Here is a 24,277-nt window from a genome sequence, read left to right on the forward strand (position 1 = left end):
CACATATTATTCTACCTAATGTCAAAAATTGACAAACTATTTTCATATAATAGATCCATAATGTATATTTTGACATTCATAGGACTACTTAGATTTAAGGAAATAGTTAATCTTTAGAAATTCTAAGAATCTTAGTCCTTCCTGTAAAAGCTGCCTGCCCTCTAGTGGTTCCCGGATAGTACCTGAGAATTGGCAGCTTTCTCAGGGACAGGAACGACAGTGGATTTTGCTTCCTGGAGAATTTTTGGCATGCCATAGAAATGTCCACCAACAAGCATCACAGTCAGCAGCTGCAAGGTGAAATTAGAGCCCAGTGGTAGGAAGACCTATAAACAAACAATACCAATGACTTTTTTAGTAAAAAAAATAATTTTCAGAGAAAAACACTGGTATTTGGCACAAGTCATTAGCACACCGCCTCTGGTTCCTTTTGTATCAGTTTCATCAATCTATTACCCTTTCCCCCATGTTGTAAAACCAATCACCAGTATGAAGACTGTGGGGTAAAGAGTGATAGTAATAGAGTATAAAATGCACAAGTTTGCAAATTCTCCATGTGTGCCAGAATAGCCTCAGAAATGATGAAACTCACAGAAGTACTAGTAGTAATAGAATCATAGCTACAGGAATGGGAAGAGCTCACCGGTGAACAGTGTCTGTCATCTGCTAACACCAGCAACACTCACTTTCTTCCTATTCATTGAGTAGTAACTAATAACTGACATTTACCCAAAATGGATAATTTAGGTGTACTGATTATTTGAATATTTGACAAATAATTACTAACTCCATGTGGTAGATTATCAATTCTCAAAGAGTTAGAATCCAACAAAATAAGGGAAACCCTGGATTTAAAAATTGGTGTTACTTTGAAAGGTTTTTTTTTGAAACATACATTTTTCCATTAAACATTATTGATAATGGATAAGCCACTGTTATCCCATATTCTGGAATATTACTAAAAATTCTGTACATCTTTACTGAATGTAAAAATAACAATTTCCATGGTGTCTGTTCTTCTTTCAAATATAATGTACTTAAACGTACTTAAACATACAGCACACCCTCCAAATGTGCAAAATATGTAGCACAGTAGTTTCAAATGTTGTACAACATGGGTATAACAGAGGTCTCATTCATTGAATCACTCTTCATTTTCCTCAAAATGACACTCACTGAATGTGAATCATCAGTCAACTGCTAAGGAGACAGAAATAAATCACAGTGTCCTTACTTCAATCATGTGCCTCCCACCTCTCCTCTAAGGCGGTGCCCCTTCCCCACGCTGTTCACTGGCTGGGCAACTAAGGATTTTTGTTCCTATTCCCTAAAGAATGAAGGGCCAGGAACCCAGTCATTTGTGTCTTCCCACCCAGGTCCTCTGTTCAAGGGTCCATCCATCACACACAGACTTGTGTGATGCAGCAGACCCCCAGGGTGCAAAATTAAACAAGTTGAAGAGGAGTAACAGGATTTGAGGAAAAGCTGTTCTTCCTGCAGAAGGAAATCAGGTAGATTAATTTGAAAAGGAACTTGAAGGCTTGGAGGAGCGGTCGTGTTCTCCAGCATGACCTTCCATTTCTTGATCCAGGACTGTGTCACCAATGCGATTATACAAATTTCTCAGCATTTGGGCACAAATAGAAAGAATTTTCAGCCCCATAATATCCTGGGCACATCTCAAACACTGCTTACCCACATGTTTTTCTAACTGGCTATTAAAGGGCCTTCTCCTGCACTAGACAGGGAGCAATGTGACACCAGAAATTGTCTTTGTCACCTTTGCATTTGCTGGGCTTCTTGCAAAGGTTGGCACATAATAAGTACTCAATAAAGGTTTGAATAAATGATTCAACCACAAATATAAAATTCTTCTTGCATTCTAACGAAATTCCTTTAAACTTAGACTTGTTTTTTCAGTGTGCCAGTGATTCTTATCATAAAGTTCATGCCTCATATAGAAAGTCTGTTGCTAACCTGGCGAGGTAACAATTCACACTCTCAGGTTCTGATGTTAAACCATTATCAAGGGTCTTCTAGTTTTCAAAGCCTAATGGAAACTTCCTCTGTTAAAAGACCTACTGCAGTTTTCTATGGCTGACCTGCCCAATGTCCTAACATTTACCAAGAGGGTGGAGCAGGGAGAACTGTATTTAACTCCTTTAATATCCTTCAAACTTCAAAGAGCAATGCATCATGTGCAGGGGATGAGGGAAAAAGGGGACCACTGAAAAAACCCTACCTTTGGTTTATGGACATGTCATACCTTGCCCCAAACAGCTATCTTAGAGGACTAACTCACATAAAACCACTGAATAATCTACCTGCAGTCTTACAGAACACATCCTGGAATGTGAAAGAGAAAAGAAACCTATGCAATTTTAAATGTTAATGAAAAACATTAAAATAAGCAAATAAGTGGAAGATTTCAGGTATGCACAAGTTAATAAACCTTTGTTACTCTATTGAAAAGAGAAATCATAAAAACAATTTAAATGGCCAGCTGGATGGCTCAGTTGGTTAGAGTGTGAGCTCTGAACAACAGAGTTGCCCGTACGATTCCCACATGGGCCAGTAAGCTGCGCGCCCTACAACCAGATTAAAGACAACGAACTGACACTGAGCTTCTGGAGGGGCAGCTGGATGGCTCAGCTGGTTACACTGCGAGCTCTCAATAACAAGGTTGCTGGTTCAGTTCCCACATGGGATGGTGGGCTGTACCCCCTGCAACTAAAGACGAAACGGCGACTAGACTTGGAGCTGAGCTGCACTCTCCATGACTAGATTGAAGGACAACTACTTGGAGCCGATGGGCCCTGGAGAAACACACTGTGTCCCAATATTCCCCAATAAAATTTATTAAAAATAAATAAATAAATAAATAAATAAATAAATAAAATAATTTAAATAGATTCAAATATATTAAAAAATTCATAGATGAGAATTCAAATATGTGTTGGGAAGCTAAGTATCTTTATTAACTACCATTAAGCTTTCAAAATGAAATGAAAAGAGGACTACTATTCTTCAAAATGTTCTAAGCAGCATTCAATATCAATACAAGAAACAATCTGTTAGGCAGACCAATGGTTCTAGTCCACACAATATGTATCACATATTTTGGTTTTCCTATACATAGTCTGAGAATAATTTTGTACTGAACACAATGCTTAGTAAAATAATAGAAAAATAGAATGTTCAATGTGGCATGTGTTATTGTCAAGTGAAATCTTACTTTAAATAATATATAATACAAATCTATTCCTAGAAAAGCTAAAGGAAATGTCCCCTAATGTTCATTAGCAGAGACTGTAACTTGAATGCATCGAGAAGGTGATGTTACATAGATATGTTTGGGAAAATGTTTCAAGTCACATAATTTAAGCACACTGTATTTAAAAAAAAACTTAACTCTCCTAATTTGTAAATGAGACTTAATAAAAGGATATTCTGGTTAAATTAATCCACTTATTTCCCCAGCTTTGCAATGTTTATTCTAGTCTTGAGAATTTTTGGATATAGGAAACATAGGTTAGAATTTGGTACAACAGGACTATGGCATTGAGCCAATTTCCCAAAGAACTACAGGAGTGTAGGAATAACTATAGAACCCATGTCTCACTAAGAAGCCTCCATTTTTCTCCTTTACTAAACAGCAAAAGTCAAGACTCAGGTACACAAAAGATCAAAAGGCTACATATTAATGTAATATGCTTGTTGCTTATTCTGAATGACAGCCTATTTTCTATTGATCATAAGTTTATGTGAAACTAAAGATCACCAATTACTGAGTGGGCTAAACTTAGTAGTAGAATACAAACAAGAAACTGCTGTGCTTTTCTTTCCACTACCTGTTGACAATGTTGTGAGTAGATCTCAAAGCTTCCTGTCACTTTCAGGAAGCTTTTAGTTAAAGCTCCCCTCTTTATCCCAGCACTTGCTAGGTTTATGGCTTAGGATCTACCGTGGGAAAGGGGTCTTGGTATGATGGTTCAATACTTCTCCAGTCCCCCTTAGACCTTGCCATGAATCTCTGGCACTTTCAGGTTTGGGACAGGGGAGGGGTGCTTTGAGACAGAATGACAAATATCTTGCCTCACTGCTGTAGTCCTTTTTTGGCTAACACTGGCTGACCACTCTCCCTCCGTGAAGGCAGGCACACAAATTCTCAACTTTTTATGGAATTGATGCAAGTGTTCCTCGAAGACTTAAGAATTCCACTCATCACCATTCCTCCACAGAGACAATGACCTTTTTGGATTTCTCTTAGCTTTATGATCCACCCTGCAGATTTTTCTCAGGATGACTCTAATCTGGTGACCCTCTGGGGCAGCCTTTCTCAACCAGGAGATCCCCTGTGCCATCATGCATCCTAGGCATGAAATAAATTAACTTCTCTCCCATGTATATAATAATACTAGTTATGAACCATCCTTGGAAGGAGTAAGACAAATAGTCACTCAAATCACTTTCTCTGGCTCAGACTGAGAAAGACTGCTAGGTTATCTACTTGACCCACAGGAAATCCATGCACTTTCACTCCAAATGTTGCCAGAGCCGTCTGCTGCCCTCTCTCTTCATTACCATCAGAGAAACTCAGAGTCAATCTCCTATATTCCAGCTTTGCAAGGAGAGAAGCAGGTACCGGTCTCTGTGTTATGTAGCCCTCCCAAACTCCAGGGAGCACGTATCAGTCTCTCTCACTGCTTTGCCCTTTTGTAAGAGCACATGGAAGCCTATAAATTTTTCCTCTTCAACAAGCATCCTGTGTGTGTGTGTGTGTGTGTGTCAGTGGGTATTCATACAGCACTTAGAACAATCCCTGGAACATTGTAAGTACTAAATAAATTCCTGGTACTATCTAGACAAAAATATTTTATCTCCAAATTGGAATATATCTATTCACTTAGAATCTGGAAATACTTCACTCTATGAATTATCCAAATATTACTATGCATTTTCCAAGGCACTTTTCATGGTTGCATTTAAACACTGAATAAGACTTAAACTGTTCATGAGGCAAGTAAAGGCTCTCTTGAAGGAGTTTGATTGGAATGATCAGGAAACTTAAAAAAAATATATGACAAACCTGACGCTTTATTGGCACAGTGTCCACTTTATATCTGGCACCACCTTTGACCACCAGCTGCCTCTCTGCATTTTCAGTAATAATCGGCTGCTCTTTATGATCAGATGATATTCGATATCCAACAGCCACATCTCCAAAAGTTCCAGCAAGCCGAGTTACATTAATTTGGATGAATCTACTAAGGTTCTGCCCAATAAGTACTGACTGACGATCTGCGTACACAGCAAACACACCATGTGGGTCATCATTTGCAGAAACAGAGAACTGTGTGATGCATTTTTCTGGATCCAATTCTGCTCCTCCATCCACAGATACAAGCTGGATGACATAATCTTCCTCTATCTCAGGTATATCATCTGGTAGCAAATGAACATCAAAGCTCACTTCCCTCTCTCCATCAGCAATGGTGAAAAATCCTCTTGTAGAAAGAAAGTCTCCAGTAATATCAAAGTCACTGCTTATTTCCCAGTAAACCTAAAATAAAAGGAAAAAAGTCCAAAAAGTTATGTAATTCAATATATTGAAGCAAAATCCTTTAAACTAAGTTTTCCTCTACAAAGAAATTGTAATTATGCATCATTCATTATTCAAAGCTAAACTCTCTGAGCAGTCAGTTAGTTTAGAAAGCATGGAAGAATGACATCAGCATCATGAAAGTATAGTATTTCTTTCAGGCTGTCATTTGCAATTTACAGGACAAGATTACAAAATCTCATTCCACCTACTTCTAAAGTAATAACAATTTGAAATGATAAAGAGGAGCAAGTTAACTTTAAAATGCTAGTACCACAAGTGCGTTAAACAGGGAACCATACACAATAAATATTTGAAGGTAAAAAGTGAGTAATCTGATGCATTACAGCAGAATTTGGTTTTGTGTTTTAAGTGAAAGGGGCTATCTATACGATTTCAAGGATTAACAGTTATTTTCCAAGAATTTTTGACCTCAAAACCATAAAGCTTCAACTGAAGAAGTACCAGTTACAGGAACAGAGGTGACTTTATAGAGAAATTTCACAAAATACGTATTTCTAGAAAACAAGTAAGCTTGACCTATCAGACAAATCTCCTGATGATTTACAAAGGCATCCTCAAATGTCCCATATTAATATACACACAAATGCAATCTCTTAAAAATCAGTTGCTAAGTGGAAAAATTACATTGAGAAATAAAGCCCTGAAAAACATATTACGCAATTTTAAAAAATCACTGGGAAATTTAAATAGGAAAAGCTTCATGTTACAGCAAACAAAAAAAATATGAAATAGTTTATTCATACTCTTCATGAATAAGTGTGAGGAAGAGCTTTTTAATCTAATTGTAACAGAATTTAGAGAGATTGCTAGAGGTTGATGCTGGTTAGAGAGCCCCCAGGTACTTAAAAGAACCTTTTCTGAAAACTCATGTCACTTCAGTTTATCAAAAGTTTTTACCAGAACAAGGCAGTTTCTCTGTCCCTCTCAGCTACGCTTGTCAGGCAAATTATTACTCTATTTATAAATCAAATGAAAAATGATACCGTAATTTTCCCCAAAATGCCCTTGATTCTTCTGACAAAGAAAGTAATGATCTGGGGTCCTTCCAGCGCTGATGGCTCTAAATAGGTCTTCACAGATAAAGATTCTGGAGCAAACTGAACCACTCCATTGGGGTCACCAAATTTTTGTATCTAAAAACAGAAACAAAGGGCAGAGTGAATAACATATGTAACAACTATGGATGAAAATATAGTATCTAACATAACAATACACAGATAGCTGAAGGAAAGAAACATAGAAATAATATTTGAGTATAATCTACCTAGCTACCTGATTTTTAAGAACCGTCTTTACTACACTGATTGTTCTGAAACAAGTAGGTTCTTATTCTCCAAGGAGAATGGGAATAAGTGTCCAGAAACCTATAATTTACAGAATCTCAAAAAGATGGTACTTCGATGCCTGATTTTAGCTTTGTTTGCCTATGTGTGTTTTATTTAACCAGTTAATTTTAGCTAACTTCTTTCTACTGGTAATAATACAATGCTGAGAGAGGCAAAAAGGCCCTGTGATGGTCATGTGTCAACTTGGCTAGATTACAGTGCTCAACCGTTTGGTTCAACACTAGTCTAGACATTGCTGTGAGGTATTTTGTGGATGGATTAATATTTACAATCACTTGACTTTAAGTACAGATTATCCTCATGCATGTGTGCGGGCCTCATCCAATCAGTTGAAGGCCTTAATTAACAAAAACTGAGGTTTCCAGGAGAAGACATTCTACCTCAAAACTGCAACTTAGGAATCCTGCTTAAATTTCCTGCCTGCCTCACAAAATTCAAACTCGAGAACACAACTTCAACTCTTTCCTGAGTTTCCTGCCTGCTAGATCGCTCGATGGATTTTGGACCTGTCAGTCCCCACAATCAATCAACCAATCAAATCAATCAATCCCTCTGTCTCTCCCTCCCTCCCTCCCTCTCTCTCTGTTTCCCTGGAGAAATTCAACTGATAATTGACCCCAGACAACAGTACTTTCCAAACTTAAAAGGAGATATTCATTTCTCTGCACTGTTTTCAGTTGCCTTGGTCCATGCACTTTCTGTCCTTGATGGACTGGGTGGTTCATATCAAATTTGGATCTAATCCAACACATTATTGTGCTAATTAAATAACTACTATTCTTCCTTCAAACAATCTGACTTGTAACTAGTTAATAATTTTTAGGTACTTTGATGGCAAAGCTAGCCAGTGTTTTAGATGATACAAGGAGTGATAAAAAAAAATACAGTGAATGTTTAAATTAAACAATTTATTACAGTAAAAGACACATTGCTATTAATCCCCCTCAAAATACTCCCCTTCACTTCAAACACACTTATCCCATCGTTCTTGCCACTTTCTGAAGTAGTTCTGGAAGTTCTCTGTCACAAGTGTCTTTAGTTGTGCTGTCATGGCGCAACATGCCTCGATGTTCTCAATCATTTTGACTTTGGGAAACAGCCAGGAGTCGCATGGTGCCAGATCCAGTGAATAAGGTGGATGAGGACACACCACAATGTTTTTATTGGACAGAAACTGCTGTACCAGAAGCGATGTGTGAAACGGGTCATTGTCATGATGGAGGATGATTTACAGCACACTATAAAACACACCTTCTCTCAACCCAACTGACTGCACTGAACAAGTTGAAACTTGTCACACACTGTTACTAAGGTCCAACGTGCTGCTTCCAGTATTGAAGATCCTTGCCTTTCCTTTGGATGGCACTTGGCGCAGTATTCACTGTATTTTTTTATCACACCTCATATAAGAAATACCTTCTCTTTAAAAGGCCAAATATTCCCAAAACACCACATTTTCTTAAAGAGTGTAAAATAAGTATTTCTCACTATGTTAAAACCTTTTCAAAAATAATACCAATAATCAAGCTATGTAAAAAATTAATATAACAATCATAGGAATTATTAGAACTTCATTTGGTTTTTATAACTTTCAATTCATCATAAACCTATAGAGTTTCAACAAATGTGAATTCATTTTCTGATAACTCCTTTAATTAAATCCAAAATTTTGTGGGAAAATAAAGTCAGACTTACCGTTAACATAACATCTTTGGCTCTGGAGTCTAATTTAGCTTCTCCTTTCACAAGTTTAAGTTTAATAATGAAAGTCTCTTCAACTTCAATTTCTTCATGAGGGTAGATTGTCAGAATTATGGGTCTCACTCCCCCTTCTCCCTCTCCAAAATAGAAGGACCCACTCACTGGGTCTGCAATGTCTCTGTTCTGCTGTGGTAATGCTTCCTGAGAATTGGGTCCTACTATCTCCCAGTTCACCTGCAGGTGTTTGTTTTTTTTAATAGAGATGATTGTTTTTAAACTGAGAATTACTTTGCAGGATATGTAGTATTAGAAAAAATTATACATATACATGAAAATTATTCTACAATATCTCCAGAAAATTTCTATATTATCAACTCATGTTTTTAAAACAATAATATTCGCAAATATAAATAAACTGCATACCTATAGAATATTAGTTCTCATAAATAACAATGTCTAGCAAGATAACCTGGTCATTTTTTAATACCACAAGATAACAAAAATATAAAGGTACATTATATACCTATAATACACACACACACACATACACACGCACACCACGGGTGGCAAAAAAATATATACGCATGACTTGTATTCATCTTTTGTTATTGGTATGTAATATATTGAGTATTACAATTTTCATACAGTTTCTTCCTTTCTTAAAATATGTATACATTTTTCGGCACCCTCTGTACACATGAAATACAAATTTTTTAAATATATGAGTACAACACTGTCCTGCTATGTATATGGGTTCTGTCACTTAAAACCTATCGAATAAGACAATAAAACCACATGAAGAGGCTGCTGAGTGTGCATCCACTTCTAAAGATACTTAAATAAATTCTAGTATAAAATGAACAGAAAATTTCATAAATTGTTATAAGAAACAAAACTTTATGTTATAATAAATGCATTTGTAAAAAGTCTCTGTAATTTAAAATTGAATGCCTTTCATTTCCATAAAGAAAGAAAATTGGGCAGATCCCTAAGTGCTGGCAGCCTGGGGCTCAGGTCTGCATCCCTCCCATCGTTTCCTACTCTACTTAGGCCCCATAGTTTCAAATGCCTCCGTATGTTGACTCAACACCTTCTATGTCTGCAGCCCTGAACCGCAGAACCCATACTTGCACACCCCCTGACTACCTGACCCCTCCACTGTGATATCCAGTTGCTATCTCAAATTAACCTGGACAAAACAGACTCCTGATTTGCCTCCAAGCTCCTGAAATTCAATAAACAGCACTACAATTGCTAACCAGTTGCTCAAACTAAAATTTTAGCGGTTATCCTTGATCCCTCTCTTTTCCTCAGCCTCCCCTAACTCAATGAATTTTTCTTCCAAAACATGCTCAATGAGCATTCGCTTATCATTATGTCCATCTCCACTCTTGTCTGAGCTGTCAGCTTTGCCCTGGGCAATAGAAGGCAATAATCGCCCCCTAACTGCCCTTCCTGTTTCAATCGGGCTTCCTGGCAGTCCATTTCCCTCGCAGCTGTCAAAACTGAGCTGCTTCAAATAACAGCTCAGTGACATCCACATCAGTCCCCTACTCAAAACTTTCTAATGGCATCCTATTTGCCTTTAGCATAAAATCTTTAATCTGTTTTAGGATGTTCTCTGTGATCAAACACCGACTGGCCCCACTGATCTATCCTGTGCTGTAATCCTAGTACCTCCAGGCCCCCCACCACATGGACACACCCCCCAGACCTCAAACATGCCAGGCTTGTAGATCTGCACTGGCTATTCCCTGTCCAAATGCTCATGCCTCTAACAATGACAATGACCAGCTTTTCTCATCATCCACCTTTCAGCTTGAATATCATATTCTTACCATCCAATCTACAGTAGCCAGCAGATCATTCATGATTGTGTCTCTTGATTTTCTATTCCTGCAGAGCACCTAGTGTTATCAAATAATTTTCTTTTTATTTTTTCTTGCTTATTGTTCTGAAAACTCTAGTGAAACAGAGACAAGGTCTGTCCTGTTCACCAGTGTGTTCTCAGTGCCCAGAACAGAGTCTAGACATGGAAAGCACTCAACAAATACTTGTTGAATTAATGTATTTTGACCAGAATCTGTCGTTTATAATAATTTCTAACTTGCTCTCAAGAGTTCCCTGAAGATAGCTGTATGCCTCATATATTTTTATACACCTCATAGGACTTAGAAGCTACTGTATACCTACTAGGTAATTAATAAGTACTATTGCTTGTGAATAAATAAATGAATATATTTGAGGAACGAGAAAATCCAACCCCAAACTCAAATATCAAAAATTATTTTTAAAACCATGGGAATAATAACTCTACCTGAATCTCTCCCAAGAGTCCTCCAGTCCGCTCTAGTACCAAGGATAAAATCAGTGTGGAATTGGGATTAGGAACAGAAATTTTGCTTTGATTGAGAAATCTTACAACGCCAAAGGGAGAGTCACTCCTGGCAATCGTGATTCTGCTCACTAGGTGGCGCCCAAGCACCGCTCCACCAGTAGCTCCAACCAGCAGAATTTCAAACGACTCCTCAAATTCACTGCATAGCAAAAAAGAGCAATTCTGTTAGTCTAAACATATTAAAATGCTTCTAAAATCCAAATAACTAGTCATTTTCCAAATTGGTCATACATATGCAAGGCACAGTAGTCACACACCAAGAAAAAGAGGGTGCTCAGCTGAAAGCATGAATGATCAGTTTCAATTTTATACAACTTGGGCCAGCTATTAGTCCCTCTTTTTAATTGCTTTATGCATTAAAAAAGTAAATGGCAGGATGTTTCCACATTCTTATTAGACTTTTCAAATCCAGAGGGAACACTCTATTTTGAAAAAAGTGACATATACAATCACAATGGTTACCCAATCCTTTTCCCTACCCCAGCACCCCCAAAAGTTTCTCACTTGTTTCTCAATTGCCACACGTATAATCTAAAATTCTATTATCAATGCAAAACATAGGTAAAGACTGGAACACAATATTCATGCTCTATGTATGCCCATATTACAGTAGGCCCCCTTATTCAAAGTTTCGCTTTTCAAAATGGTTTCAGTTACCTGCAGTCAACTAAGTCCAAAAACACTACATAGAAAATTCCAGAAATAAACAATTCCGAAGTTTTAAATGGGGTGCTGTTCTGAGTAGCCTGATGAAATCTCCTGCTGACCTGATCACTCAAGACATGAATCATCCCTTTGTCTAGCTTAGGTACACACTGCACACCTGTGAGTCACTTAGTAGCTGTCTTGGTTATGAGATCGATTGTCCTGGTATTGTACTGCTTATGTTCAAGTAACGCTTTCGCAGCCTAACACTATGTCACAACACCTACATCAGTCATCTCACTTCATCTCATCATGTAGGCATTGTGTCATCTCACAGTATCACAAGAAAGGGTGAGTACAGTACAATAGGATAATTTAAGCGGGGTGTGGGGGTGGGGTGGGGAGAGGAGAGAGAAATATCACATTCACATACTTTTATTACAGTACACTGTTATCATTGTTCTATTTTATCCTTAGTTATTGTAGTTAATCTCTTACTGTGCCCAATTAATAAATTAAACTTTATCACAGGTATGCATGTGTAGGAAAACACATTATATATAGATATATATAGGGTTCAGCACTATTTACAGTTTCAGGCATCCATTGGGGGTCTTGGAATGTACACCTTGTGGATAAGGGGGGACTACTGTATTTCCAGTATCATTAAATAGTATTACCTTTCATTGTCATCAATGATGGAGACATTTATAAAACTTAAGTTCTGCCCATGCTGAAACGTGACTGCATTACCACGCAGTATATAATCGACAGCACCAAGAACTGCAGAGGAGCTCTGAGAGATGAAGTCCACTGTCACGCGGCCATATGTCCCATGCAGCCTCAGCACTGGAATCGCAATCATGCCGACATCTTCCTCCACTGTAACAGGAATTTGGAATTAACTGGTGTGCCACACAAAGCAATTAACTTTTATAAGATTCAGTCAAATTAAACACGGCAATTAAATATAATGGTACAATGCAAGCATTCGATTTGTCCACAGTTATTTATCACATCAAAAAATAATTAGTGAAAATTTCAGGACTTATTTTTTAGGAGGTGTATAGTTCATCACAAGTTGAAAGTTACAGTGAACAGCACAAGTTAGAATTTAAATAACCTATTTAATCATTAACATAGGCATTCTTCCTCTATGTGCCACATACAAATAAATGAACCTGCATTAGAAAGTAGATATTCACTGATTTATAATCACAAAGTAAATTAAGTACTGTATAAGTTAGAAATATATTCATAAAAATGTTTGAAATATGAATATTTCAATACTCATAAGGTTAAACATAATTTTTTTAAGTCGTCTTGTTCCTAACTATTCAGCTTTGGCATACATAAGTAAGGTTCTAGATTGCCCAAAGGTAACTCAAAATATAGTTTTTAAATAAATGTATACATATATAAAGGCATATACAAGCACATATAAAGATGTACGTGTACACACATACATCAAATTGAGAAAATGTATGTATGGGATTTCAAATTGATAATGTCATGCTCAGGTACTCTGAAATGCAGAAAGTGGTAAATTTATGAATAAGGTTACTGAACCTACCTTCGAAGGCAGTATACCTTGGGTCAAATTCAATGATGCCCTCGGCATTATCATTTTTCATTATTATGATTCGGACAACGGAGATGTTTCCTATTTCAGGAGGCTGATCTATCTGAAGTCCATTTTCTTGGATGGTAAAATCATATCCTCTTACAAAGTCATAAAGAAATAAAATAAAATGAGTAAATAATTGCCTAGCATAAATTGAAGGGCCCTCTTCGCTCCTATAACTTAGTCCTATTAAGTATTTTAATACTTTTAAAAATCTCCAACACTAAAATACTCCTTTTCTTCCTGAAATTATGTTTAAAACAGATTTCTCTGCTGCTTGCAATTATCACTGCTTGCATGAAACCAAAACTAATATAAAGTTATTAAACTTAGGCAATAGGAAGATAATAAAAGTATAAGGAAATTGGGAAGAAGTTGTAAAATCAACCTGAGGGGCTAGGAATGCACTGCTGAACACATACTGCAGTAATGGACCCAAATGGGATGTACATTAAACTGCAGTGCACTCAGGGATAGAAACCAGCTGGGCAGGAAATTCACAGTGTTAGGCTGAGAGGGTTACTTTAAAGAAATAATGAGTGGCATGCCACTAAAGAAATTTTAAGCTAAACCTTCAAGATTCAAGAAAATATTTTAATATCTGTGGAAACCAATTACAACCAACGCCTCTATTCTTCAATACAGATGATAGTTTACCTGTCTAACAATATATTCATGCAAAGAAAGTTTTTATTTTTTAGATGGGTATCATTCCCATCAAAGAAAAGTTTTGATTTCCAGAGTTTTACATCACTTTAATTCCTGAAGCCAAAAAAAAAAAGGCACTAAACCACTGTAGTCCTTCCTTCAATTCCTAAATTCTATTTACCTGGTACTTTTATCCTACCTAGTTTTGAAAGGATGAAAACTGGTTAATATGATTATATACAAGGCAAATTAGAAAACTGGGAATTAAAATATGAAATGATAAGAGTAACTTATCAGTAGTCTGAGATGGATATTAAGCTGATCATCATCATTTAATACCAGAGCAGTAAATTTTCTAGCAACGAGGCAAAATAGATTTATACTACTTTCCTTCTCAGATCAAAGGAAGCATAGAAACATATCTGGAAGGAAAAAAATATTTCCCCAGAATTAAACTTAAAGAGGAATTGCTTTTTTTTAAAGGGTGGCAGAGAGAGCAAATGCTTCCAATACCACAATAACACAGATATGATCTCACACTTAAGAAGCTGCTTTTACCAAATTTCATCCATTTAATTAAAATAGTCAGTGACCAGCTCAAATTTTAACACATTTAATATAAGGACAAATTCATTCCCATCGCCAGACACACAATCATTTCTGGGAAATTTAAGATTCGTAGTGCATGCAAGCCCACAATATTTTTTTCCAGGTGGAATGAAATACACTCTACCTAAGTCATTCCAGGAGATATTTTAGTTTAAAAAAGCTTTTAAAGCATGACACTTACATAACAAATGTAAAAACATTTTCATGCCCAAGAAAATTCCCTTTATAAATTATGTAAATGCAAACATTATTCTAGTTGAAGGTTTTACATAAGCTGTTGGTGCAGATGTTCCTGGGCTGCCAAAAGTGAACCTTTCGGTGTGGTAAAGGAGCTTCCCACCCTTGTGCATCAAGTCTCTTTCACTAATCAGAGAATAAGAAGGCTCCCACATGGTTAATTCTTGATCTTCAAGGAAAACACGGTGCACCTTAATGACCGACCCTCTTTGGCTCAAATGTTTTTTATGCCCTTTAAAATAGCTATTGGGAAATTGTAATAGATATATACAATAACAGAGGGGCAATAGATTGGGGGAAGGGGGTTATCACTTTGTGAGGGGTAAAATGTCTAACTATTACATTGTTTTGTGCACCTGAAACTAGTAAAACAAAGAAACACACAAAACAGCTATCAGGCAAGCATCTACCTCATTCACCTACAGAGAAGATAATAGTGTTCAGAATCCAAAATCTCTCACTCCAGCCCATTCACAGGTATAGCGATAGAGACAGGGGGAAGCAAATGCCCCAAAGCCAGCTGACCGTTGACCTAGAGAACAGTTAATCGATTTCCTCACCAAATTACTCCACACTCATAGCATGTTCAATTCTGGCTGCCCAGAGTGACTTCACACAACAGAAACACAGATTTTCAACTTTCAGGAAAAAAAATATATATGTATATATTTTAGGACAATGCAGTTAACAGTTAACCTTTGGCAAAAATTCCTACCCTGCCCTGTTCTAAAGTTACATAAATCTTTGAAAAAGCAGGGAAAGAAGTTCAGTAAACTACCTACACAACCTAGCATTTACTCTTTCTTTCTGTTTCGTTTTCTTTTCCTGTGTTTCTTTTTTACTTTACCTTCCGAGTAATTCCACTTTCGTCATCACTAGAGAGAATTCCTCAGGGCCTTCAGGAAGGCTATCATCAAGTATTTCAATCTGCACACTTTTCACCATCTCCCGTGCTTCAAAGAGGAGCTCCCCAGGCGCAGGGACAAAATCCCAGCCTGCCTCTGCGGTCCCACTCACGGTCTCGTACCAGAGTCTCACGGGTCCCAAAGAGCCACCCGACCGGATGACTGTGATGTTCACCTACGCGAGAAGGTTTTTTATTTGACTTGGATGATTAATGTACCAGACAATACTTAATTTTGTCTTTAACTCTATTTACCGGGACTATGTTGAAATTATACATATTATATGTATAACATATATATAACATATATATGTTATATATATGTTATATATGTATATAAGTTGTAAAAGTATATAAATTACATGTTAAAATGTTAGGAGCAAATAAATCAGTTTGCGAAAACTTTGGAATCTGAACAAGGAAACACATTTTAAAGATCACTCATAATATAAAACACAAAAATGAATACATTTTAAGCATTTCGCACTCTACCTTTTGTGCCTCCTCTGCCACTCGAAGTTGCTCATGTGAAAAGTCGAATTGGCCATAGGGAAAGTCACTGGCCACCACTGTGATATTGGCAGTGCTGCTAGATTCACTCAGTATGCCCCCCTCACTGACCCCAGTGAGCTGAAATTCATAGAAACACTTTTCCTCAGGAATGTCATCATTCAAAACCTACAGGAGGGCAAAAAAAAAAAAAAGAGCCACTAGCCGCAGAATCCGTAACATTTAAAGAAAAATAACTAACACATAAGCAACAAAAACAAACTCTGGCTATTAACCACCTCACACCACCCTACCCACCAACTAAACACACACACACACACACACACACACACACACACACACGCATAACAGAAACCAGTAACATTAATACCTGTATCACTACAATTGCAGCAGACTGTCCATCTCGCATTGTCAGTTTTCCTGATGTTTCAGCAAATTCCCCCATGGATGGGGGGAATATCCTCCAGTACACTGTGACCTCCCCCCAGATTGCTGGGCCCCGAACAAGGCTACAACAACACACACATGTATATTCAATACATTTTTATTGAAGGACCTTTTCCCAGATATTTGCCATGTCTTTAAACAACAAACAATTTTCACTTATTTCAGAAATATTATTCATTTAAATAACCTGAACTTGTGTAAAAGTGCTTGACAAGTATTCAGTAAAAGCTGAACACTAAAAGTAGAAGGTTTAAAGACATAAATATTAAAAAAAAAGAATTTATAGATTTTCACTTATACACAAGGTACAAAATATGAATAGTCTAACAAAGTTCTCTAAAGAATAGGAAATACTTCACACATGCAATGCTAATGGCAGAACTACCAAAAAGGTAAACTCAAATTCAGCTACTTCACTAGTAGTTGATGCCTCACTCCTCATGAGAAAATCTGTAGTAAAGTTGTCTATGATCATCCTATAGTTATACAATAGGTCCTAATTTTATAACAGTTAGAATCACAAAATGCTTTCTCCAGATGACTTTCTATGGAATGGCTTTGTAGCTAAGACACCCAAGCGTACAGAGATGAAAGCTTTTTTACATGGTTAGCTACAGACAGCTGAAAGCATAGATTTCCTGATGTGTCAATTCAGTGTTCTTTCCTCTGCATGGGCTGTGCAAATTACCCGAGAAACAGTCAGAAACCTCCTCATGATCTAACTTCAAGATAGGTCAGAATATGTCTTCAATTTTCACCCAAAATGTGTTATACTCTCTACAGGATGTTACCAACATACAAAATAACAATGCTTGAAGAATATGCATGTATTGAGAACAATGTATTTAAGGCAGAAAATGCTATTTACACAAAACTTCAAAACCCTAATCCAGGCAAAGAAAAATTATGAAATCCGTACCTGATGACAGCAGTGCCATTATATTTTGCTGAGGGTTCCCCAATGAGGATGTGCCTAGAGGATGGTGCGATCCCAACTTCTCCTGAAGCTCCCTTTTCTCCCCAAATGATTATTGATGCACTACCTAAGTTGATGATATATATATATATATATATATATATATATAGCTTATTGTAGCAAACATGTTTTCACTGAGTATACGCCTGACAATTTTCTAAGTGCTTTACATGTACAAATCTTATGAGTTAATAACCCTCATGGCAATCATATATGTAGTAATATATAATCATATAGGTACTAATATTACCCTCATTTTACTGAAGAAGACATTTAAACATACTGAGGCATTGAAGACACTAAGGCCACTAACTTGTCCAAGATCACATTTTGGTGAAAGGGACAGGAAAAAATGGGCAATAATTCCACTATTTCTGCCATGATAAGCAAGCAGGTACTTTTCTACCATTTGCCTTAATTCACTTCTACAGTAACCATTTTACAGTTCACTGCAATTGGCTATCTGGCTATGTCCCTTGCTTATGTGGAAAAAGCAAGAGTTCTAGGGTATTTTTATTTTTAATTTTATGACTATTATTTGCTTATAAGCATTTATAACAATATGTCAGACAGTCCTACTAAAATGGAAATAAAAAAACATCAAAGTAATTTCATATTCATATTATAATTTAGCAGTGACTTGAAAATTGTTTCTACAAGAATACATTAAGGTTTCATGGAAAAAAAACGGATTACTGTACTGTCACTTTCTGTGGCAATGGATTAATAAAACCAAGAGTGGTTTGTCATATGCAAGTATGTCACAATTAGAAATATATTAAAAATTGTTTATATTAATAAATGATTTACCCTGATCCACTGGTACATTCTTGTATTTGTATCTACTTGGTCTATATGACATTTACCCTAACATTCATTTTAACATGATGTAGATAACTGAGCTAATTTTAGACTTACAGAAGGATATGGTGCAATGATATGATTCTCTTACAGGCTTGTTAGAAAGCACTCCAGATAAAAATGTAAAAAGATTCACTACCCTAGGTACATACAGTGATACTCTACAATTTTGAGAATTTCTTTGACCACAGAACCTTTGTTTTCTGGCTATAGACCCTTACGTAGGATGGAGTTCTTGATGGCAAAAAAGGACATGTAACAAGAATTAAGCTTTCATATCAAAATTGCAGGGCCATTTTTTACGGCCATGATTGTTTGTACCACAATGAAACCATTTAGAACGATTAATCCTTTCTCTATATATCTAAGAAAAATTTTAATATGGATCATATTATGAGAATTATGATGGATGTTTCTGAAATGTCAAGATATCTAAGTAACTACTTTCTGATGAAAATAGGTATAGATAGGTGGGAATAGACATAATAAATGCTGTTTTAAAATAACATTACAAAAATAGTATGTGATCATTGTAAATATGTGTACAAATCATAGGTAATCAAAAACCACTATCAACATTTCAAGTAAATAATCCCAAACATATTTATGACATGCACATGACAAAAATGAGATTATATTGAACATGTCATGAAGTATGCTTTATTAACATAACAATTATCCATGTAATTAAGTATTCTTAATTTTTAATGTAAGGCTTTTTCTGCCACATCCTCTTGAATAGTTACATAGTATTCTATTTAACCAGTCTCTTTCCTATTGTTGGATCATTTAGGAAACTTCCATATTTTACTTGATAAGCACTGCTAAAATAAATACCTTTATTTTTTTTTAAAATCACCCAGTTAAGTTGTATGAAATCTTTGACATATAGCCTTACTAATATTGGGTATTGTGATTTTAGTTTTAAAAATTCTTTCACTGTAATACACATGTCATATAGAAAATGACATCTGTATGTTTTAGCAATGTTTTAGGAATTATAAAACCTAACATTACCTATCTTTGTAACTACTGATTATTTGGTTACATTTTTCTGAGAATCCACTTTTTAATTGCCAAAAAAGTGAATTTTTCTTACCTTTTACTGGAGATATTTCTACCTCATCAGCTGATATTAGCTGAATGGTAAAATGTCTGTAATCCTCCAACACAGTATCCTGAAGTGTGTGCAATACAATGGTCTTTTGGGACTCAGTCTGCATCAAATGAGAGAAATAATAACTTTTTCAGATTAACCAAAGCTAAAGTTTGAATATTCTCATTAGTGGGATAATGTTTATGTCCATAAGCAATTTTTTAAGTGTCCTTTTTGTCCCCTAGAATTATGGGTTGCTTTTAAAGAGAATTACTATGAAAATTAGCTCTGAGCATAAATTCTATTCAGGTTCTTAAATAGGAAAAGGGGGAAACAATTTAACAAAATTCTAAATTTACTGAAAATTTTCAATCATGGAAAAAGTCCAATTTCTTAAAGAGCTAAATGGTCACAGTGGGATATAAAAAGATCAAGGTCATAGGTTTATTCCTTATAAAGGTTATCTTTCTACTACCTATTTTGACTCTCTGTCCTCCACTCACTCCTGCTTTCTTCACATTCTTTCCACAGGTGTTGATCTCAAGAGCACTCACTATGATTCCTTCCCTCTCTTATGATTACACTTAACTCTGTGATTTCTTGGAACATCTGCTAAGTGTTCAGTGTAGGTTAGAAGAGAAGGAAGAAGAAAGCAAATATACAGAGGACAAATACATTAATACTTTGAGGCATAACCAAGACAGATATCATTTTTATCTTTACCTTTTCCTCTGCATGCTGACAAAACAACTTCAATTTGTCCTATGCATCACTGATTAACTTTCTGGAGTTTGAATTCTGCTATTTATTCTTTCTCATGCACATCTTAGTTCTGTAATTGCATTGTTTCTTTGAGATTTTTAGTATTAAAAAGCATTATTTTAATTTCTTCACCCAAGCTCTTTTCTCTTCATAGTTCCCTATTATCCATTTTACAATATCTGTACTTTCTAAAACAAGAGCTTCTAGAAAAATGTATACTTCCTGCCTCAGATCTTATTAAACGTATTCATGGAAAATCTATAATTCATAAGATGCAGTTAATCACTTCCATCTCTTTTACTCTCTGCATATTGTGAACTGGAGGCTATAATTGTGTGTCTGAGCTACAAATCATTCCTCAGAATGGAGACAGGTGTATGTCACTGCTGGGGATACAAGAACAGTGAATCCATTATTCAGTTTTACATGAAATGCACCAGGTTGGTGACCAAAGAACTAGATGGAAAAAGTCAAATCCAAATTGATCTGCAAACCCATCCCACTGATGCAGTACTCTGAGAACGGATGTCCTTATACTTTGGGGGAGAAGATCAGACTATGGACCATTTTGTATGGATATCCTGCTCAAAATAAAAAAGAAACTCTTTCTAATCATCTGGGAGGTAGGGCTAGGAATTAGAATCTGGTAACTGAAAAATTACTGCTTGTTATTACTGAGGAAAATAATTACAGAAATTTCAAAGTAACTTCTAAATTCTTGTCATGCCAGATGAGAAACTTTCAGATCATGCCTAGGACATGAAACCTAGATGCTTCTTGAGTCATCATCTATCAGAATCTGTAAATGAGTTGATGAAAAATCTGGCTTGAGATCATTAATGACATTAGAGTAACCAACCCTCAAGAATGGTGGTTGAGAAACTGCTGCTGCTTCTGCGGCTAAGAGAATGGTTGCGGGAGGATGGTGTGCGAAAAATATGAAAAGAAACTTGGTATGGTTATCACTCCAGATACATGGAAAGACGATGCAAGGAATACCACAGAAAGTGGTGGAAGAAAGCTGAATAAAGGTTTGACCTCAAAATAAAGCTTTGACCTCAAAAAAAGCAAGATTCGATCCATATAGAAAGAATAAATTCTCCACTTGCAGAATTTGTAAAAGTTCTGTGCACCAACCAGGTTCTCATTACAGCCAGGGCTGCGCCTACAAAAATGGCATCTGTGCAATGTGGGGGAAAAAAGTTTTGGATACCAAAAACTACAAGCAAATGTCTGTCTAGATGTATTGATGAAGTTTCTGGCTTTCTGTATGATTTTGCTTTTTGCTTTAAATTTTCAAGGTGTATCACAGATGTTCAAGTTACAAAATAACATGTTTTAAGACAAATTAAGTTTAAACCAGGGAAGTTGATTGGTATTCATTCTTTAGCTCTCAGTAAGTTCTAAATAGCAACAACGTAAATAAGAAAAAAAAAGAATGGTGGTTGACTAAGTACAAATGGATTTCCAGAAGGCATCATTGATTAATTCATCAATCACCTATCAGAAAACTGAAAGAAAAAAAAAAAAAAACTATTTGTTTCTGTGTTGTTTGCTATTGAAAGCTCTGAAGAAGGTCAACAGACTCCCAGAAAAGGTAGACATGAAAACCATGTGGTATTGGGATTACCTGATCTTTAAACATTTGGTCAAATTCCTTTGGAATTATTCTATGCTCTTTCTTTCCCCTCCAAAATCATTTGTGGAAATTCATCTGTTTGGACTTTCCATATCCACTATGTATCTACCACAGTCAATTCCATATAGGTCTTAACATTTATTTGCCTAAATTTGTATAAAGAGATCTCTTGCAATTTTCAGTAGTTTCTCTTTTATTTATTTTATTAAATTTACTGGGGAGACATTGGTTAATAAAATTATATAGGTTTCAATTGCACAATTTTATAATACAACATCTGTATACTGCATTGTGTGTTCACCACCCAAAGTCAAATCTCCTTCTGTCACTATATATTTATCCCCCTTTACTCTCTCCTACCTCCCCCCATCTGCTTACCTTTTGGTAACCACTAAACTGCTGTCTGTGAACAACAAAGATAACAAGGCAGTTCAGGAAGAAAATTAAAAAAAAAAAATCTCCAGAAAATAAACATAAAGACATGGACATATGTGATTTAGATACAGAGAAGTCAAGATTACACTGCCAAAAAACTCCTGAGATCTAAGAAAACTCAGATAGGCAGTTTAATGAACTCAGAAATAAAATTAATGAACAAAAGGAATAGTTTACTAAAGAGACTGAAACTTAAAAAAAAGAACCAAATAGAAAGTCTGGTGCTAAAGAACTCAATACGAGAGATGAAGAAAGACATGACAAGCTTAGGAAATAGAGCTGACCAGATAGAGGAAAGAATTAGTGCTATCAAAGACAGAAATCTGGAAATGACACAGATGGAAAAAGAGAGAGACCTGAAAGTTAAAAGAAACGAAGGAACTATCTGAATCCATCACAAAGAGCAATATAAGAATAATGGGTATACCAGAAGAAGAGAGAGAAGGGAACAGAAAGCCTATTTAAACAGTCAATGAGAACTTCCCAAACCTATGGAAAGAATTGGATCCTCGAATCCAAGAAGTAAACAGAACACCTAATTATCTCAATCTAAAAAGGTATTCTCCAAGGCATACTGTATTAAAACTGTCAAAACTTAATGACAAAAAAAGAATTCTCAAGGCAGCCAGGGAAAAGAAGATGATAACCTATAAAGGAAAGCCCATTAGATTATTATCCGAGTTTTAAGCAGAAACTCTACATGCCAGGAGGGTATGGAATCAAATATTCAGACTATTGAAAGAGAGAAATTACCAGCCAAAAATAATATATCCAGAAAAGTTATTCTTTAGGTGTGAAAGAGTAATGTGGCCACGCAGCAGCCTACCCGTCTGTCTCCTTGTACCTGCCCCCAAAGAAAGGAGAGTCTGTGAGACGGATCCTTTCAGGGACTTTGCTTCAGCTTTGTGTTTGCACCTTATGTCTCCCTGTTTGGTCCCAAAAAATTGGCTGGTCAGCCAATGACGAGTAAGATTCCCCACAGGGGTGGGGGGGACAACTCAAGCCAGGCACAGTTGAGTGAGGACCAACAGGAGAACCCACGGGGTTCATAGGGTGGGCACAGCCCCCCACCTTCCCCAGGCTAAGAAAAGCCTCTGCCTCTGTGGCTGCATTCCTTCCTAAAACCTGCAAGGAAAGAGATTCAGTGATGTGCTCTCCATCTATTCATATGCATAAAGGTTTTGTCCCTTGGGGAAGTACAAACATCTGAGACTTAAGGTTCTGCTGTCTGCAGGCAAGGGTGATTAGCTTGAATCAATTTCCTATTATAGTGTATGGAATTCATAGATCTTGAGATTGACAAGATTTGTCTCCTTTGCTTCCCCACCTAACTAATAAAAGCTAATGTGTTGGCCCGATTAGGCACCCCAGCCCAGTCCAGGAGGCTGCAGGTCTCTTGGCCCCCCACACTTATGCTATTATTAACCCTGTGCCGCCCTCCTCACTCCCCACAACCCTCGTCATGCTGGACGCGACAGAGTAATAAAGACCTTTCCAGATATACAGAAGCTGGGGTAATTTCCCACTAGAAGGCCTGCATTACAGGAAACACTGAAGGGGGTTATTCTTCTTGAAACAGAAAGATAAAAAGGATACAAATCTATGAGTAAGATGACTAATAGACAGACAGAAGCAGCATATTACAACCCTTTTTCAGAACAGGGCACTATACACTTAAATATAACATACAGGTTAAAGGAGGTAAAAAAATAAAAAGTGAAAAGAGAAAAAGACAATATCTACTGCAACTCAGGAATGAACTCACAGCCTAGATTGGGATAATTTGTGATAAGAAAGGAACATAAAAGGGGAG

General features: G+C 36.4%; 1 protein-coding gene and 1 pseudogene across 1 annotated transcript in view; one reads left to right on the top strand and one right to left on the bottom strand.

Moving 5' to 3' along the window:
* Positions 1 to 24,277, bottom strand: part of ADGRV1 (adhesion G protein-coupled receptor V1) — a 503,501-nt gene that overhangs the window by 305,876 nt on the left and 173,348 nt on the right. The window contains exons 60-71 of the mRNA XM_019734240.2: positions 19,632 to 19,749; positions 17,615 to 17,738; positions 16,619 to 16,757; positions 16,231 to 16,416; positions 15,682 to 15,914; positions 13,290 to 13,438; positions 12,397 to 12,598; positions 10,991 to 11,210; positions 8,668 to 8,907; positions 6,610 to 6,759; positions 5,090 to 5,563; positions 183 to 326 (exon numbers count right to left, since the gene is read on the bottom strand). Coding sequence (XP_019589799.2) covers positions 183 to 326; positions 5,090 to 5,563; positions 6,610 to 6,759; positions 8,668 to 8,907; positions 10,991 to 11,210; positions 12,397 to 12,598; positions 13,290 to 13,438; positions 15,682 to 15,914; positions 16,231 to 16,416; positions 16,619 to 16,757; positions 17,615 to 17,738; positions 19,632 to 19,749 — 2,379 coding nt within the window. The remainder of the gene's footprint in view (positions 1 to 182; positions 327 to 5,089; positions 5,564 to 6,609; positions 6,760 to 8,667; positions 8,908 to 10,990; positions 11,211 to 12,396; positions 12,599 to 13,289; positions 13,439 to 15,681; positions 15,915 to 16,230; positions 16,417 to 16,618; positions 16,758 to 17,614; positions 17,739 to 19,631; positions 19,750 to 24,277) is intronic.
* On the top strand, positions 21,313 to 21,679 carry LOC109448676 (cysteine-rich PDZ-binding protein; annotated as a pseudogene).

Source organism: Rhinolophus sinicus, linkage group LG03, assembly GCF_036562045.2.
Source record: "Rhinolophus sinicus isolate RSC01 linkage group LG03, ASM3656204v1, whole genome shotgun sequence".
NCBI lineage: Eukaryota > Metazoa > Chordata > Mammalia > Chiroptera > Rhinolophidae > Rhinolophus > Rhinolophus sinicus.